The following is a 20293-nucleotide window of genomic DNA, read 5'->3' as shown; positions in this document are numbered from 1 at the left end:
GTATCGCTGAACCTGGAGCGTGTGTAATGCCTCTTCACGGAAACATAACACTATGGGAATGGCCACCTACAGAGAAGGAAGCACGTGTAAAGGGAATCAGTTGTGATCCTGCATTTAAAACAGAAGCGGAAAGCCCCATTTTAAATGCAGGATTTTAGGCTGGTGTAGAAATCCCCAGAGAACTAGTGCAGTTGTTTCAGCAGAGGGGAAAACATTGTCCCGACACACTCAGCTCCAGTCACCCAAGTGGCTGTTGCATTTTGAACTAGCAGAAGTTTCTGGACACTTTTCATGTTAAACACATTGCATTAGTCCAGTTGTGATTTAACTAGGTCATGTGTCATCATGGCCAGTTCTGCTTCTTTAGAAACAAGCATCACTGGGCAAAGGGACTCCTAGTTGTGCCTGTCACCAGAGCATCCAAGGTCAAAGCTGGATCCAGGAAGACCCTTGGGCTCTCTTCACACCTGGCATTTTATCCCACTACAAACCGATCCTTTTGATTCTGGATCCCTTCCGGGATTTAGACTGGCCCTGTATACAGGCATCTCTCCTAGCGCTTCTCTGTATATCTTTTCATGGCTGCACAGAAAAAATCAGGACAGAAGGCTGATCATTGTTCCTGTAACATGATTGATGGCTCTGCCCGTCCCTCCACTCCTCCGCAGCAGGAGGGCAGCAGGAGGGAATTCGGAAGTCCTCATAGTAACTGTAAAGGTGGAGGGAATCAAAGGAGCGCCTCCCTCCCTCCCTCCCTCCCACCCTTCCTGGCATGTGTGCAAAGGAGCAGGGTGGTGGTGGTAGTGGTCTTGTTTTCATCTCTTAACTTGTGCTGTGCTGTTTCCTCACAGCCCCCAGGAAAGCTATGACTTACTTCTGAGTAGACGTAAGATTGTACTGTAAGTCTGCAACCCTCAGCACACTTACTTGGAAATAAGCCCCATTGAACTTAATGGGACTTACTTCTGAGTAGACGTAAGATCGCACTGTAAGTCTGCAACCCTCGGCACACTTACTTGGAAGTAAGCCCCATCGAATCAGATCTGTCTTCCTTCATTGCAGGGAGGCATTTTACCCTCTTCTCCCTCCAACTGAGAAATGTGCTCAAGCATTTACATGGCAGGCAAGGAGAGAGCGCAGCCCACAGCCAACCAGACACAGCTGTTTCTCCTGCTATTGGATAACTTCACGGGGAGGTCATGGTGCTCCTTTTCCATGGGCTGGAAAAAATACCACATTTTTTGCGTTTGGGAAAACATGGGATAGGCTGGGGGAAATGGCAGAAGATGCCCTGGAGGTTCATGGCGTCATCTAAAGAGTCCGCAAACTTCCATGAGAGTACCATCTCAATAGAAGGATAAAAGCTCCATGTGAGGAAGGCCCTAGACTACAAACCTCTTTTTAAAGAAGAGTGCTGCCCCTCCCAGCACAGGTACATAACATACTTATTCTCCTTGTTCATGGCAGAATGGTATTGTAATTACCAGACTACAAACTGGCCGGGGTGGGAAGGATTGGCTGAGGCTGAAATAACAGTGACTTGCTTAAAGCCATCAGGGCTAGATCTACACTAGTGCTTTTTATCAGTGTTGAAGTGCACTGATAACTCTTGGGGCACATTACACATTCCGTATACCGCTTTTCCAGAGTTATTTGCTGCTTTCTTTCCGTATTAACCAAAATACTGCAACAGATGTTATTGCGTGTGCTACGAGGTATAAATGTGCAAGAGGAATATAGCATCACCATGATGGGATTGTATTGATATGACACAAGGTATAGATCTGGCCCTAGTGTGTTTTATGGCAGAGGTATGATCTGAAGTACGGAATTTTCCTTGTTCTTAGTCACTGTACTTGCTCTCAGTAAATTAGTACTAGGTTGCACCTGGGGATAAAGACAAAAGCTGCCTTAGTGCTTTGGGCTTGTTTTGTTTTTTGTCTGATGTGATGCATCCCACCATGCAGGGAGGCAAAGTGGCAAAGGTGGCTTACCACATCGTTCTGTAGGAACATGCCTTCATGCAACACATTAGCAATATCAGTGTGGCTGCTTTGTGTTGGTACTGTAAATGGAGGTCGAAAGCTTCCTTAATTAGGCCTTCCTGCTATGTGCAGGACACCCAGAATGCTGTATTCTGCTGTTTATAATTGCATGCTAAGCCTGTGGGAAAGGCTTGTACAAGATGCATAAGAGTAGAGAGTTGTTAAGTGTTGAAGGCCAAACTCTAGATGGAAAAAATTGGAGATAAAAATAATATGAAATCTCTGACTAGGCATAAATCCATGTCTGAAAATACCTTAAATCCTAGAAGGAAGCTGACTTATTTTATAATAATAATATTTATATATTTAATACTTACAATATTTATCTTAAAAAAATTAGGAACGGTGATCCAGTGATTCCATTACGGCTACAGAACAGTAAGTAATTTATTTTTATTATTATTTTTGGGATCAAAATACAGGTCTCCATTTAGAATTTAAGGTAAAGTATCAGTTCTTCTATGTTTAATAGTATGGAGTATTGTTAATGGTATGGAGTATTGTTCATGATTAATTCATTTTTCACATCCTACAAACTGGTGATCAATATTTCCAAACATGACAGCATGAGCTGTTTATGAGAGGTATGTATGGGATACAGTGCAGCAATCCATCAAGGAGTATTTATATTTACTATATTCAATATAGGCTGCCCAATAACATGTTCTCTGGGCAGCTCACAATAAATAATAAATAATTAAAATAAAAATACAAGAACAAAACAAATAAATAGCAGCAGTTTTTAAACCTGCAGAAAAACAGATAAAACCAACAGGAGAAATATACAATAAATTACACATCAGATGCTGAGAGCCTAGATCTGAAGAGAACAAATCCTTTAAAAGGCCTGGGTGAATAAAAAAGTCTTAATTGCCACTGAAAAGACCATAAAGAAGGTGCCAGATGAGCCTCTCTGGGGAGGCTACTCCACAGTTGGATGGTGTGCAATTGCTGAAAGCAGGACACCCTTTCAGTTTCTCCTTTTTTATTTTAACTAAAAAGCAGAGTACCATAGTTATCCAGTCATGATAATTATATATTACTTCCAGGCTCAGAGGCAGCATATCTCTGAATACTAGTTGCTGGGAAACAACAGCAGGAGAGGGCTATTGCCCTCAAGTCCTGCTTGTGGGCTTTCCCATAAGGCATCTCACTGGCCACTGTACCTGCTCAGACCCTTAGGTCATCTTCAGGGGCCCTCCTCCGGGTGTCCCCACCAAAGGAAGCTAGGCAGGTGCCCCTACAAGAGAGAGGGCCTTCTGAGTGGTGGCACCCCAGTTATGGGATATACTCCCCAAAGATTTTCACCTGGTACCTATGTTGTTATCTTTTTGGTGCCAGGGAAAGACCTTTCTTTTCTCCCAGGCATTCTAGAGACCTAGTTCTAAGTTATTATGGCTGCTTTATCGATTCCTGTGCCATTTATCATTTATTCTATTGTATTTTAAATATTTGTACTGTATTTTTTTAACTGTGTTTTAAAATGGCATTTTAGTTTTTTAACTGGTTGTAATCTGCCTAGAGAACCATAGTTATTGGGAGGATTAGAAATGTACTAAATAAATAAACAAACAAACAGGATAGGCTTTTGGTCTGGTTCAGCAGGCCTCTTCTTATGTTCTTATGACAGTAGTTGCAAATTAAATAATGGATTGAACAGAGCCTAATATACTATTATTTCATCTACAAATATATCTTAATGCCAAAGAAACTATAATCCTCCTAATTCTCAGAAAGTAAGCTTTGTCATCTTGACCACCTTTCCGATCCGTTTGTGTGGTAGTGTTTGAATTCTCATTTCATGACAACTGGGCTGTGTTTCCACCAGCAATTTACTCCAATCTGGCTGTGCAGTGAGGTCTCTGTGTTTCCATGATGTCGTGGCCATTCAGCACTAGCCCCGCATTTTATCGCCAAACAACCACTTTTTCTGAGACTGCTTATAGTCCGACTTTTCCAGCTCACCGCAGCTCCATTACTGACCTGTTTCCACAATTGCACTGGGCCCACTATCATAGTCCTGCCCATGGGGCATGTGGCCCAGCCTTTGTGGGTGTGTTGCTCTGACCTCAGTGACCCAATCCTTTCCCTCCCTGTTTTCAGGAAGTTACATTGCCGTTTTGGAGCAGGATGCTGAGGGAGCAACTTTTAAAATATCACTGAAAATAAGCACTAGAACACAGCCCATGACCCCAGTCAAGGGGTGTTTTCTCCCATTGTGCTGAATGAGGCTTGCCCTCTCAATGACCACAGAAATGACAGAGAAGCCCCTCAATTGACATGGCACATATCAAAGCCATGGCACATATCAAAGCATTTAAAATTTCTTAAATGCGATTAAGCGCGATCTTGAGGCTTCGGTCAATTGCCTTAGGACGTAACTCCTTCACAGCTTCCAAATAGAGATCCTGTGCATTAAAATAGGGGCTGGTTTCAGTCTCTTTCCCAGAACAAACCCATTAGTGTATCCTCAGAAGTCACTCCCATTGCAGTGGATGAGGCTGAGATTCCCCCTCAAGTGAAATGGCACACGTTGAAGCCCAGTTGCTTAAATGCGTTTACGTGACCAAGCGAGGCTCCGATGAATTGCCTTAGGAAGAAAGTACCTGGCAGTTTTGTTATAGCTATCCTGCGGGTTACAACGAGGGCTGGATTCCGTCTTACTACTCTCTTTCCCACAACAAACCCATTAGTCTCTCCTCAGAAGTAACTCCCATTGTGCTGAATGAGGCTTGCCTTTGAATGCTTACATCAGCACTTGCAGAGATTCCCCCTCAATTGAAATGGCACACTTTTAAGCCCTATTCCTTAAATGCGATTAAGCGAGATCTCGAGGCTTTGGTCCATTGCTTTAGGAAGTAACTCATTCACAGCTTCCATATAGAGATCCTGTGCATTAAAATGGGGGCTGGTTTCACTCTCTTTCCCACAACAAACCCATTACTGTCTAGTCAGAAGTAATTCCCATTGTGGTCATTGAGGTCCTCTGGGTTAAAATGAGGGCTAGTTTCCCTCCTTATGTTCTCCCCCAACTTTCCCAGCACAAGCATATCTGTGTCTAGTCAGAAGTAACTCCCATTGTGCTCAATGAGGCTTGCTCCTGAAATGCAGGTGCATCTGGATTTTCAGGGGAAAGACGAAAGGGGGGAGAGGGCGGAAGCCTCTCTTCACAGCAAAGCTGATTCCTTTTTAAAAATCCAGTACTCCTCCATTAGCTTCTCCTTCAGTTGTCCTGGAAACACATCCAAGGAGGCGGGAACACTGATGAGGTAATCAGGCCCAACCCAGACTCCACTCAGACTCCACCCATCAGCCATCAAGAAAATAATTTGATTAGAGCTCAGTGGAAACAGCACAGCGCCCCATGCTATAGTGATGATAAGCCGGGACTTTAAGCACTGTGGAAACTGGAAAAGGAGAAGATGTGATTGGGGAAACATCACAACAAAGTTGCAAACAAAGTGAAGCCGATGGGGTGGAAACACACCCCTGGTGTTTCAACTATCAGCCATATAAGGGTTATTTCTGATCCAACTGGAATATTTTGATTAAAAAATACAATAATAACAATTCCTTCTAATACTGAAATTGGATAGTTGAGTGCCTATCAGCTTGAAAGCAAAATAGGGCCACCTAAAAATAAGGTAGTAATTTCTGCATTCTCAGAGGATTCTGTAGATTTACGAAGGTATATTAGTTTGTAAAATAAAGGGGTGGGGGAAATGGCCTAACAAGGACCTGTGAGCTTCTAGGACCTACAGAATGTTAAGTACAGTTGAGTCATGGGATGCTGAAGGTATCAGTTGGCCAAAAAGGAAAAGGGACAGAAGAATGCACCTGTTCAAGCCCCTAACAGTTTATAGTAAGTATTCTGGACATGGGGTTGGAAGGATTCATATAGGAAAAGAACTCTCTTTCTACAAATACTGACATCACAAGGAAGAAGACTAAGGAAACATTATTGTTATTGTATTGCTTCTCTCTCTCTCTCTCTCTCTCACTCACACACACACACACACTCCTCATTCACATGTAGCTCACTGGAGATTTCAGTTCCACCATTGGAATATAGGAGGAACAAAGTCCCTCTCATCTTTTGCATGCCTGGCCAGCAACAGTCATGTCGAAGGAAAAAGAGGAAGGTTCCAAGGCCAAGAAACCAAATCTTTCCCTACAAAACCATCTGGGTAGCCAGCTGTTTACTTCCAGTATCTTGCTTTCTCTACCAACACTCTGAATCTCCACAAGGAGGAGCAAGGAAAATACCCCTTGTGTCCCCAGGTCTTCCACTTTCTACCCAGACAGAGCCACATAGTGTTTAAAGATTCACTGAAGGTTTCTTCTGGCTCTGTCAACACTTTGGGCATGTTCGCACGTCACTTTAAGCCGTGGTGGCTTATAAGCTACTCACAGTAGCTTATTTTGAAAAATAGCCCACTGTGCCCTTCACATGACTGGACAAATAAGCTAATGTGCATAGCTTATTTTCCCACCCACTCACCCCCTCCTCCCTCTGTAGTTTTCCTGCCTGGCCAGGCAGGTATCCCAGCATCCTTCATGGTGGAAAACATATCCCACCGCCACCTCTATGTCATCTGCCTCCCTCTGATTGGCCAGCTTTGCATGAGGGGCATCTTCTGCTGTCTCCTATCTCTGCCAGCTCCCTGCTATTCTCTATGTGGCATCGATCCTTAGCCACCTCCCTGCACCCCCACCAACCCCGCGTCTCCCCAATTCTCATGGCCTTCCTTCCTGATCCTCCCCCGCATCCCACAGCTGCCCTGCTTCCCAAGCTGGTTTTCCAAGCCCTACTCTTATCTCCAGCCATGTGCACCAAAAAGAGGGTGGAGGCTCTAACTCCTTGAATGGTTGCTGGAATGGGCAAAAATTTATATGCAGGATATCCTCATGGGGTGCCACCACATGCACTACTGAATAATTATGCACCTTTGATTTTCAGTCAAAAAGTGTGCTGGAACAGGTTGTTTCCTTCCCGCACCTCCTCGCCCTTTGCTTCATCCCTCCCCCCCCCACACACTCCTTACACCTACCCTGCCACCAATGTCCAAGCTCTCTCCCTTCGCAAGCAATAACACAGAATAACAAGAAACTGTTTATTGTCATACAAAGTGGCTTATTGACCTTATTAGCTTCTTTGGCTTGCTTAAAGCTGGGGTTGCTAAATACTGCTTTGGATGAACTAAGGCACTACTTTGCTTCATTTCTGAGATGCGGGGTTTGCAGGAATGGGAGGAAATGTCATACTCAGGTTTCCCTCATGGGGAGGCACAAGTTGCACCACTATAACCCTGCATGAGCAAAACGTACTTTGCATCAAAAAGGGGGAGGGTGACTCTATGGGGGAGAGCGGCTCTAAGCCTTTGAAAGTTTGCAGGAATGAGAGGAAATTTCATACACAGGTTGCCCTCATGGGAATGCACCCGATGCACAGTGAAAACCCTGCGCGGCTATGCTTTTCTGTGGGAAACATGGGGATGAGGGAAATGGCAGTACCATCTGTTGCTAGGCAGATCTCAGAAACAGAGATCGCCCAAGAGGAGCAGAGCGGCAGTAGCACTTTTGACCACTCTTGCCAAGGGACTCTGTAGGCAAGCAGTTTAACCCATGCTGTGTGACATATGTCACGCTACCCCACAATGGGTTAAATAACCCTCACTGCAGACCGTGCATTATCAGGGTGGCTTATTTTGGGTGAATAACCCACCATGGGTGAGAAAAGAGCTTACAGATGACACGCTAAGCCATCATGGGTTTATTTAACCCACCATGGGTTAATGTGTCACTGAACCCAGTCTAACACAAATATGTACATTTCCTGGAAAATATTCATTTTACAACTTGCAGAGTTAATGCAAGAAGATGCAAAAGCACCAGCTACTCTTCAGACATTCTAATATACTGTAGTCACTAGAGTGACCAAATGCAAAAGGGGACAGTCCTCCTGCATCTTTAATAGCTGTGTAGAGGAGGGAATTTCAGCAGCTATAGGCTACATGCAAGCCACAGTTGCTGAAATTCACTATTCCATGAAGGTACCGGAACCCTGTTTTCTTTTGCTTCTGGCCACTCAAGTGTGTCTTATATAGTCAGGAAAGAAACAGTGTGAATACAGCTCATTACAAGATACTGAATGAGAATTATTGGCAGAGTGACAAAAATACACCCTTGGAAAAGGTCAAAGAATAACATGTATAAGGTAAGAGTTAACTGAGAATCATACTATTTACATGTGTGCATCCCCACTTCTAAGTGGTGAGATATTTCAGGGGCTCCAGCACTTATCTGGGATTCAGTTTCCTTAGAAAGAGGTCACTGGAGACTTACAACATTTCTTTGATATATGGTTTATTTACGTATATACCTGGGCTGAGCATAAGATGAGGGTTCACAGCATTAACACTCCCACAGATTCCTGCTTCCCATCAGATAGGGACAATAGCTAGATCTTTCAGGACGGACAATACAGGCCAATACTGTTTATATCTGAAGTGGTGTGTCACCATTTTAATTAATCGAATTACTGGCCAAAGTCCTAGAGAAACAGGCAGGTGGCCATTTGTGAGAAATGCCACAAATGGCCACCAAATAGCAAGGAATCCCTTTGGTGGCCATCCCTCAGCACTGATCTGCAAGGCATGTAGAGAGAAAAGCCAAGCAGTCACAGGTGGAGTCTCCCAGTTGGTAACCACATTTTCCAAATGATGTACAAAAGCCATATGATGTACATATGGCTAGTTTATAATCTTGCATGATGTAACTGAGACTCATCAGGACTCATCAGTTTTGATAAATGGTTCTGCTTATTTTCAGGGTTATCGATAGAGACACTGAATGTGAAAGCATCTTCTGCAAGTGAAACTGTAAATCTACAAGATCAGCACCTATCCAGTAAACAGAGTAAGGAATTTATTCTGCAATTTTCTCATTATTTCTTCATTATATTTCTTGCAGCGGTTTCCAGAGAAGATGAAGTACATAGATGCTTCTGGTTGGGAACAGATTAATTATTTGTTAGCCAAACTACCTCCCAGGGAGTATCAGAGAACAATTTTATCCTTTATCTCTGTTGTCCTACTCATGTCTCCAACTCAGTCACATGCTTGTTTAAGGTTGCTTTGGAAACTGCTCACTGGGAGGTAAAAGGAATCCGGAGGGTAGCATGAACAGGATTCCGTTAACTCCACAGACAGAAACAAACTGAGAGTGAATCGTGGGGGTGTGGGGGTGGAGCTTGATAGCCTAACTTTGAAAAAACATACCTATCTTTCTTGCAGCAAAACTTTTGGATGAAGACAGCTTCACACCTGAACATAGCACACCTGACTCTGCAGCACATGAGGTATGGCAGAGTTTTACCAATCAGTCAAGAGAACCAGTGTGGTGTAGTGGACAGAGTGTCAAACTTTGACCAGGTAGAACTGGGTTCAAATCTCTGCTTACAGGAAGTTTATTGGGTGACCTTGGGCGGCCTCTCAGCCTAACTTACTTCACAGGATTGTTGTGAGAATAAAAGAGAGGGGGAGTGGTCATGTATGCTGCCCTGAGCTCTTTGGAGGAAAGGTGAAAGGAAAAGGAGTAACAACTGAAATCAGATACTGAATCAGGCACAAGTCTGCAGTCATATGATTACTAAAACCTTATCTTCCACAAATATGTTTTGAGCTTCTGCTTATTGCTCTAGTCCCTTGTAGCAATGAAATACATTATATACAATTTAATACTGTGAAAGGTATTGTAAACCAGTCCAAAGATCACACTGATCTATGAGACTGGGCAGAGAGATGTGAAATTTTATAACATTAATTTGACAAATTTGCTCTTGGTCGGAAGTAGCTTGTGGAATGGTGCTGGATATGATGTCCACTTCTGGATTGTACTCTCTAAATACAGACACCAGCAGTTGTCCACAAAAATACACCTGTATTTCTTCACTAGAACAACAGGATGCATGGAAACCATTTAAGTTAAAATTCTAGGATCAAAAAACCTTTGATTTAAGAGAAGAGTTAAGACATTTTCAAATGTACTCATGCATCAAAACCATGGAAATTGTAAGTTTAAGCTGCCCACCTAATCTTCCACACCATGTAAGCAGTAAACATGTTCTATTGTCTCACATATTGTGCTCACAACTTAGCCTCCATGCACCCCAACTTCCCCTTGGTCTTTCAGCCCTTCAAAGGGAAAATGGGAATCAGTGTACTGCTAATGTAGCCCCTGCTCCCATAGTGTCCTGTGTTTCAATGTTCCCCCAACCTGCAGAGGAAGAGGATTAGGGCTGAAAGGCTAAGGAAAAGTGTGGGTGCATGGAAGCTAGGGGTTCTTCTAGATGGAGAGCCCCTAGCAGTATCAGTCAAAAGGCATTGGGGAGGTATTCCATCTTTCCCTCTTTAATGGGTTTTCTTTGGTAAGACAAAAGATGGACAAAACAGTGGGAAAGCATGGCAGGGTTACAAATGGAAGACAATGTCATCTGGACCCTCTGTAAAATTCTGTGAATGAGGCATGATAAATGCCTCATCTGGAAGCATCCCAAGTTGTAAGTGAGCACAACATTTAACTTTACCATGGCATTAGAACAATTAATATATAGGTATAACAGTGCACCGAAAGGAGTAGAGATACAGCTCCATCTTTAGCTATGGAGCTCTCTGGCTGGTTTTGGTTCTCTGACTGGCTTAGAACAAACCCATCTCCAAGTCTAGATTATATCAAACAATATGCTGATAAACATTTTAAAAATCAGAAAACCTCTGTATACTGAAAGCTACAGCATCAAACAATATTTATTAGTACATTAGTATACTCATTTTCTACATAGCAATGTTGGTTCCTTGAATAAACATGTAAAGTACTGGGTTTGGATGTAGACTAGGTTAACATCCTTACTCAAGAGTTTTTTGAATCACTCTCAAAGTACTCTCACCCAGTCACTCTCTAGGCCTAGCCTCTTCCAGGCACTTCACACAACCCCCAATCCCAAACACACAAACACTATTCACAACCATACAAGCACTTCACAAATATACATATACTAAACCATGAATACAGAACCATAAACACACAGAGAAACATTTTACAAGCCACAAGAACTTCATACACACACATGCACACAAACACATGTGTATACAGAGAGAGAGAGAGAGAGAGAGAGAGAACACTCCCCATCTCCCCCAAGCAGCTCCACCTAGGAAGAGTCAGTCCAGCTGTGAGCCTGCATCGCAATAGAAATGCTCTCCTGTACATGAATGATTGAAAATGGGGGCTTAAACAGCTCATATCTTTTCAAACACACAGTGGATATTCACCAAACCAGGAAAGGCAAGGCCCCTGCAATATTCTTGCATTTTTGAGAGAACCTAAACTGGACGTGCAAAGGGTTGGGGGCACAAATGGATGAAAACTGCAGTCCAGAGCAACATTTTAAACTGCTAAATCTTATACATTTTATAGTGTTCTTATTAAATTTGTACAACTTATACTACTCAGCACATTAGACCTTATACTACATTTTGTGCTAAATTTCATACAACAAGGAAAAATCATATTGATCTTATAATGAACAGAATTTTCAACCCTTATAATAGCAGAATACTGTTTACCCATCTACCTGAAATATACCGACACTCCCATGCCTGTGAGCCTTTCTACACAAGGCTTTCATTGTGTGCTTGTGATTGCTCATTCACAGTAGTTTGCAGATCCTTTACATAACATCTTCATCCTCCAGGACCTCTCCCATGCTTTGCGACCATTATCACTTTTTTTTTCTTAACAGGGAAAGTGTGGGGGTTTTTTCTGAATGTCCTCTATAATGTCATAGTAATCTCATGTAATTGTGCAAATCTGCTATACCACAGCACCACCTAGTGGTTGTACAATAGAATTTATAGAATGGCAGAGAAAGAAAAACCTTGAGGGAAATAACAGGTATAGGAGCCAATCTTAATCCCTCAAAGAATCCAGAAGCAGAAACCTTGGTAAAGGTGCAGGTTAAAAGCTGCATGTAGAAAACCCCTGTATAACTAGAAGCCCTGCATTTCATCAGGGCCTATATTCTGTAAATACTGATTTACAAATGTTGCATAATACATGAGCAGAAAAATATAATACATGAAAAGAATAATATATGAGTATTATACATACTTATTATGTTGTTGTTCAGTCGTTAAGTCGTGTCCGACCCTTCGTGACCCCATGGACCATAGCACGCCAGGCCTTCCTGTCCTCCGCTCTCTCCCAGAGTGTGCTCAAGTTCATATTCATTGCATGGGTGATGCTATCTAGCCATCTCATCCTCTGCCGTCCCCTTCTCCTTTTGCCTTCAATCTTTCCCAGCATCAGGGTCTTTTCCAGGGAGTTTTCGCATTAGGTGGCCAAAATATTTGAGCTTCAGCTTCAGTATCTGTCCTTCCAATGAGCAGTCAGGGTTGATTTCCTTTAAGATTAACTGATTTGACCTCCTTGCAGTCCAGGGGACTTGTAAGAGTCTTCTCCAGCACCACAGTTCGAAAGCATCAATTCTTCGGCGCTCAGCCTTCCATATAGTCCAGCTCTCACAGCTATACATTACTACTGGGAAAACCATAGCTTTGATTATGCGGACCTTTGTCAGCAAGGTGATGTCTCTGCTTCTTACTATGCTGTCTAGGTTTGCCATAGCTTTCCTCCCCAGGAGCAAGCATCTTTTAATTTCATGGCTTCAGTCACCATCTGCGGTGATCTTGGAGCCCAAGAAAGTAAAATCTGTCACTGCTTCCATTTCTTCCCCTTCTATATGCCAGGAAGTGATGGGGCCAGATGCCATGATCTTCGTTTTTTTAATGTTGAGTTTCAAACCAGCTTTTGCACTCTCCACTTTCACCCTCAACAAGAGGCTCTTGAGATCCTCTTTGCTTTCTGCCATTAGGGTGGTATCGTCTGCGTATCTGAGGTTGTTGATAATTCTCCTGGCAATCTTAATTCCGACCTGTGATTCATCCAACCCGGCATTTCTCATGGTGTACTCTGCATATAAGTTAAATAAGCAGGGCGACAATATGCAGCCTTGTCATACTCTTTTACCAATTTTGAACCAGTCGGTTGTTCCGTGTCTGGTTCTTACTGTTGCTTCTTGACCCTCATACAGGTTTCTCAGGAGACAGGTAAGGTGATCTGATACTCCCATCTCTTTCAGAATTTGCCACAGTTTGTTGTGATCCACACAATCAAATGCTTTAGCGTAGTCAATGAAGCAGAAAGTATAATACATGAGCAGAAAAATACGTGATCATTATCTGTTGCTTTTTGTGACTGCTGCTTCATTCCCTTTAAAACTACTATTCTTCTGTATTGCAGGATTGTATCATTAATATTGAGTTAGAGAAAGCAGCCAGTGGCAATCTGGGATTTGCTTTGGTAGGTGGCAGGAATGGCCAGGCAATCTTGATAAAAGCCATCAGCCCAGGAAGCACTGCTGATCTTGATGGAAGGCTTCGAGTGGGTGACATCTTACTGAAGGTAACATTCTTTTTGTTCCATGGGTTGGATCCAGATCCAGGTGAGCTTAGTTCCCACTGAAATCAATGGGACATAAATCATCATGACTAACTGGTCCCACTGATTTTAATAAGACCTAAGTTTAACTAACTTAGTCTGGATCCAAACCATTGTGTAACCCCAAGTACTATCCTGCAGTATAGTTCAGTGTTATTTTATTCTGTGTGTGTGTGTAGGAGTGTGTAGAAGTGTGAAGCTAAGAGGTAGTTGCTTGCAACAACAACCCTACCATCATTAGATTCCATGGATGTAATAATCCTAGTCTTCGAACCAAGTATCCTGCCCCTACAGTTCCTGCTGTACCAGAAGCCTATGCTGTTACTGATGAGCTAGAGCCCTGTTCATGCATTTGTTTGAATGCATGAGGGCTAAAACTGGGCCAGGGCCCTGTTCCCAACAACTCTGTGCATGCTGACCCCACCTCCTCAGATCCGTGGCCTTGCCACATTGAGTGGCAAGGTCTTCAGGAAAGTTCTACTTCTGTTTGCTTGAACATGAGTAGAACTTTCCCCGTAATCAGGGACCCTGTTAAAGCAGTGTCTCTACTTCCAACTGAGGAGGACTTGGACTTGGTTGGAAAGTACAGCTGATGAGCGATGGCAATAGACATCTCTTCAGGGCGACAGTTGACAGCCCTCTGGCAGGCAAGAAGTACTGCCAATGTCCAGGCTGGTGGTGATGGCACTGTGTCTCCTTCTATACGTAGGGCTCCATTTTTGTAAACCTTTATGACAAGTGCCAGCAGCCAATCGTGGAGCAAGGTGTGACGGAACACAGCATATGTAGGAAAGGGAGACTCACACACCGAGGCAACATGCTTCCTTCTCCTGCCTCTGACTACAATCCCCAAACAGCTATGTGAGAATGCACTTGTGCAAAATAATAATAATAGAAAATAATAAGCTAATTTAAATCTTTAAACAAATGCTTTTGTTTATCATTTTCAGATTACAAGGTAACTTATATTTGAGATGAGGGGGATTTGCCCATTCCTATTTAAAACATTTATAAAAACAGCCCTCTAGAGAATTGATGGTTTTTGTCATGAGTTTAAGAGTCTCCATATCTATGACAGACAGGAACTTGTTGCTTTGCAAAATTAAAGCAAAAATGATTCCATGTTCAGGTTTGTGTAGAAAAAATTACAGTATCTCAAGATTTTACTGTTTCCTTGGAACTTGAGGGTAGCATTTGGAGGACAGAAAACAAGTGTTTTGATGTCAGAAGATTTCTGTACAATTTGAGAAAGAATTACTAGAGTACAGCAACAACCAAAGAGAGCCCAAAGGAGGGATCATATACACATTCTTATCTGTGTTTGATTAGAAACACACAGCCAAGTATTCTCACACTTCAAGCAAATATCATAGCTTTGCCCCTCCCCAATTATCTGGGCCAGGAGGATACTGCAAAGGAAGCTACATGAAACATAACAGAACAAACTAAACCCCAAGATAATACAGACACTGTGTATTCCTGTCTTCCTTCCAGGTGAATGGGCATCTTCTGTCCGGTTTAACACGCAATACAGTAATAGACCTCTTGCGCAAAGCCCACAGTACGGTGCAGCTCACAGTCTGCCGGAGTGCAGCACCTCATTGGGCTTATTTGGGTGGTCAGTGCTATGAATCTCCATTCCAGAAAGTATCAAGGCAAATGGGTAAGCTCTAGGATGTAGCCTTCAAATGAGAAACGGTGGTGTCTCTTTGGTCCCTGATCAATTCCAATCAAAGTAGTAATGGTGGCGTCCTCATTTGTACCAATAGAATGGCCACTTTTGATATTTCAAATTTTGCTCACATAAGCAGTCCTGTAGATCACTGCCATGATGAAAACTATGTGGAGAAAAAACTGATATGTTGAGAATCCCAGAAATGTCTTGGTGTACTCATGTCTGACTCACAAGGCACTAGCATAAAACCTTCCCATATCAGATTTTTATCACATAAGTTACCTGGAGAAGAATACTTATGAACAGGGGCATTGCTAGACACTTAAAAAATTCAGGGCCCAGGCCCATAGGACACAAACAAATCTGCATAAACTATTTTATATCTACTTATGCAAATTTAGAAATAATTACTAGGATTTATTTAAATTTTACAGAAGGCAAAGCAAGCCAATTCATTTCTCATCCAAAGCAACTCAGATAAAATAAATTCTTCAATTAATTTGCACCCTGCCCCAGATCATTTCAAACCAATAGAGAAAGTTTTGTTTTAGGCTTAACTGCTATACAGGGGGAAGATTTGTGTGTTGCAGCATGTGGGAAGAGGGGAGTTAACCTTCCCTCCCCAGCTTCAATCCCCCTTGAAAATGCCCCCCTGCGTGGCAATTAAGCTGGGGGAATAAATCATCCCATTAATGCCCTGAGGAATAAATCTGGGGCCCTGGGAATTAGATTCAGGGCTGGGGCCCCATGGGCCCAAGCCTAGTTATACCCCTGCCTATGGGCAAAAATTGTCATTTTGGCAAAGAATATATATTTATGCTGAACTAGGCTCTCAGGCTCAAGTCTGAGGCTTCATTAATGAAAAGACACAATTTAATATGCCAAGGAAGTGGGCTAAGTTAATTCATTGGTACAGATTCTGAGGATTCCATGCACAAACCTTTAAGACCTACACTACTTGACTTTCCAGCTGGTTTCCTTGGATCTCAAACCTCTTGACCTTTTGGAAGCTCTGGGTATTTGAACTACAGGAAGATTCTTGCTATTCTTCATGCCCACCCTCACCCCAATTCCATCTCAAACCCATCGGGCTGGCTGGCTGGCTGCATAAGGAATATTAATTTGTGTATTCTGCATTAAACATGGGTGATGCATTAAACATGAGAAATCATGGGAAACACCCTGGAGGGTAACAGCGACATCTAAAGAGCCCACAAAGTTCTGTGAGGAAGCCATCTCAGTAGCAGGATAAAAGCTCCATGTGATGAAGCCCTTGATGAATCCACCACATTCAGGAATGTTGTGTATCCTAATTATAGCACAACATCGCTGGTCCTTTCTATTGAGCTGTCCGAACAGTGCCAGTTAAGTACTGTGTGGTAGAGGATAACCCTTTTGTAATTGGAGTTTTGCTGTGCAGTGCCACTTGGAATGAATGAAGCTGCAGTTGCAGGAAAGTTTCTTGCCCCAGAATATTTAAAGAAATGGACATTGTCTTTGGGGAGGGAGCAAGCAACCCCAGGCCTACTGGTATGATTCCATTGCATACTGCATTTAGTAAGCCTCAAAAGCATTGCTAGTTTCAGATATAATTAATCATGTTACTGAAAATTAAAGTGCCGATTCTCCTTTCTTTTGGGCATATTTTTGTTGTGGTCTTTTATAAGGTAAAGCCTTTGCTTCTCTGATTCATATGGTATCTTTGATGCTGTACAGTTTACCATATTTATGTAGATGAAATAAAGCGGCAATTTGTGGAGTATTGTTTTTGTTATAATAGAATGTATTAGGTTGTGTTTTGCAGTTTCCAAGATGGCCTCTTTGTGTTGTGTGAGGTTTGTTCTATTCCCAGAGACAGATGCGTAATCTGAGCCTGTGTGACATCACAGAGGCCTAAGCAAAAGGTTCTACAGGGGGCTGTGGCAGTTGGAAAGACAGTTGCAAAGGATGTTGTGAAGGACTGGAGCATCCAGCAAATCTGTAGGGTACATAACATACAATCCCTGAGCACCGACACTACATGCAGGCATCCATGTCTGATAATGCAGTGTTCCTAAATTAAACTCTTTGAAAGAGGATTGTGTATACTGCCTCCTATATGAGGTTGTGTCTATTTCTCCAAAGGCTATGCTGTTACTAGATGGAGAGCGAGTTTCCTGCCCTAGCTGTTGGAATATCCAGGAGTGCATGTAACAGAAATATGTTTTAAATTCTCAAACATAGCAATGCCTTAGCAAGTGAAGGAACAAGACATAATTGTATGCCCCTTTCCTTTTGCTTATTTTGTCAAAATGTATTGGGTAAGCTAAGTAAATATGTTGTATGTCTTTTCCTCACTGCTGTTCTTTAGTTGGAAATCTGTCTTTTGCCCTCACCAGACTCTGCATGTTCCAGACAGATGAATTCTTCATCCTGACCAAACAGGCTGCTGTTTGGCTTATATCTGAGATGCCAATGGCAACCAATTGCCTTGTGCAATCTGTACCTTATGCAATCTCTACCCAGTAACTTACAGGAGGGAAGGGATTTCCCTCCATATACATGTCTCCTCAAAAGTAGGTCCCATTGAGTTCAATGGGGCTAACTCTCAGCTGTGTGTATAGGACTGCAGCCTGGGTCTTCCATATTTCATAGAGATTTTCCTTTATTCAGTGTTGATTCTTGTGCCTAGATGAAGGTGGTGGCTTGGGAATTCTAAGAGAACAGCAAGACTTCACTTTCCAAGGCCAGGAAGAATCCAGTCAAATGTGTAGCAAGGTGAGTTGTGGGTGAAACTACTTTTGTTTAACTCTATTAACCTGCAGTGTCTGTGACTCTCCAATACATTTTGCTGGAATGAAGGGTGGTGAGAACATGCTGCTGTACATGTGGCTTAGCGATGTAAAGTTCCAATATTTTGAAGCCATGATTTTTTTTTCCTAGTGGAAGAAACTGGAAATACATGCAATATGTACTTAACACAACTAAGCTTACTTTGCTACATGAAATAGTTGTGTATAAGTTAAATTGCCCTGTTTAGTAAATTTATGAAATGTATTCATTTTTTTCAAACAATAATTACATTTATTTAATTATTCAAACTCAGTGTTAGCAGTGGAGCTGCAAGCTGCTGGACCCCAACAGTCTCTTAGAAGTAAGCTGTTTTGAATTCAATGAGCCCTTTAGTACTGCTGAGGCATTGCTTTTCTGTAATAAGCTAGAAGTGGAATTAAAATTGAGGTTCTATGCAGCACTTAAGATAGTAGTATATTAGCCAGAGAATGGTGACGATTACCCTATCGCCAGTGTTAGCAAACCCAAGTCAGGGAACCCAGATTGCAACTGAGCAGCATTGGGGGAAGGTGGAGTTTTCAATGGAAAGGCAATGGAAGAGAGGGGATGCTTAACCCCTCCTCACCTACTGGTTTTGCCTTCCACACCTTCCCCTAAGCCAATTTCCCCTATGATGCAGCAAACATGTGTCCAGAACTTCCACTGGAAATATAGTGGCTGGGGAAGAGGGCAGCAAGGGGAAAGCGGTGGATGGGGAAAGGATTGAACCCCTTCCCCCATGCCATATCTCCACTGCAACTTACCACACACACACCACTGCCATTTTTAGGCTGTTCCCTGGCTACTGGTGAATGTCTATTTCATGTTCTAAATATTTCTTTGGTTCAGGGCTTGTATTCTGGAAGTGCTTGTTTTTGATTTGAGGAAATGGAGGAAAAGTAGTGGAAGTTGCAAGAGGCATGCTAGCTGCTTAGATTAGCTAGATGCAGAACCCCAGATAACCAGAACTATGCAAGTATGGCATATGCAGTTTGTGGGCACAAAACAGCCAATGCCATGTAGTGGTTAGAGCATTGGACTTGAACCAGAAAGATCCTGGTTGAAGTCTCCACTGAGACACAAAGCTATCTTTCAGCCTAACCGAGCTCACAAGATAAAATGGGGAGACTACACACACCTCCCCAAGCTCTTTGGAAGAAGGAGCAGGATAAAAATGTAATAAATAATAAAGCGTCTCACTGCTGGAGTATCTCCCCAGAGCTTTCCATGCTGCCCTGTACAGACTTCTGGGGAGGCATATCTAACAATCAGTGCCTTCACTTCTTTTTAGATAATTCATTACATTTATTGTATTTTAGGATACAGATGATAAAAGCAACTCTCCTCTCAAAGATCATGAACTCCAGCAGGAAGAAAATTCTGAAAACATTTCAGACAGGTATGGTTTTGGCACATCCAGATTCATTACCACCGGTAAAATATAGGTGCTTTACCCAGCGGCTCCATCATATTTATGCAACAACATTTGCCTCTTGGAAGGACATTCCAGTCTTTGCATGCAGCTGCTTACGGTACATTTAACACAGAGGTGTTGATTCCCACATGTCTGCAACAAGCAAGACACACACAATACTGCAGAAGTACCACCTCTGTAGTCCATAGATCCTTCTGGGAGCCATTTCTGTGTGTATTTAACATATTCATTAGAGTTGGTTCAAATTATTAGCCTTGTTCTTTTTGGCACTTGGGGAAGGGGGGTCAGGGGAGGGCAAGCAAAGGCTTTTTTCACCATGGAGCTGAGGGTTAAATCCTAGTAATTTTTAGCAGGAAGCTTACCTGCTAAATGAGGCAGCAGAGGGATTCAAAATTTCTCTTTCTTTCTTTCTTTCTTTCTCTCTCTCTCTCTCTCTCTCTCTCTCTCATGAAGCTTTGCTGCTTCAAAGCAGCACTGGGAGACTTTCAGCAAACCACTCTTTCCTTAGCTTCAGACACCTGCCCTCACCGCTGCACTAAGGGCTTCTCCACACTGAGACTTTTTGTCCCACAATTTTACGGGGGCTTCTGCTTCCAGATTCTTCGAGATCTATATGTTTCATTATACAGCCACTAGATGGCACTATTGTTATATAGCGCCACATCCTCTTTTCACATGCAAATTCAGGCTGATTGAAAGCAGATCTTTTTGTTAGCTCATTATATCTGTTTCAAATTAAGCCACGGAAATGCTTGGAAAACACTAGAGAGG

The 20293-nt window shown here is 42.6% G+C and overlaps 1 protein-coding gene across 1 annotated transcript in view; it reads left to right on the top strand.

Annotated features, from left to right (window-relative positions):
• Nucleotides 1–20293, top strand: part of FRMPD2 (FERM and PDZ domain containing 2) — a 240287-nt gene that overhangs the window by 186346 nt on the left and 33648 nt on the right. The window contains exons 34-40 of the mRNA XM_084845567.1: nucleotides 2386–2423; nucleotides 8877–8963; nucleotides 9341–9405; nucleotides 13404–13565; nucleotides 15096–15264; nucleotides 17954–18033; nucleotides 19407–19486. Coding sequence (XP_084701693.1) covers nucleotides 2386–2423; nucleotides 8877–8963; nucleotides 9341–9405; nucleotides 13404–13565; nucleotides 15096–15264; nucleotides 17954–18033; nucleotides 19407–19486 — 681 coding nt within the window. The remainder of the gene's footprint in view (nucleotides 1–2385; nucleotides 2424–8876; nucleotides 8964–9340; nucleotides 9406–13403; nucleotides 13566–15095; nucleotides 15265–17953; nucleotides 18034–19406; nucleotides 19487–20293) is intronic.

This window comes from Heloderma suspectum, chromosome 3 (assembly GCF_057233095.1).
Source record: "Heloderma suspectum isolate Gila_16-S chromosome 3, 16-S_ref, whole genome shotgun sequence".
Classification (NCBI taxonomy): Eukaryota; Metazoa; Chordata; class Lepidosauria; order Squamata; family Helodermatidae; genus Heloderma; species Heloderma suspectum.
Note: the sequence above shows the minus strand (reverse complement) of the source record. Positions and strands in the feature narration are given on the sequence as shown.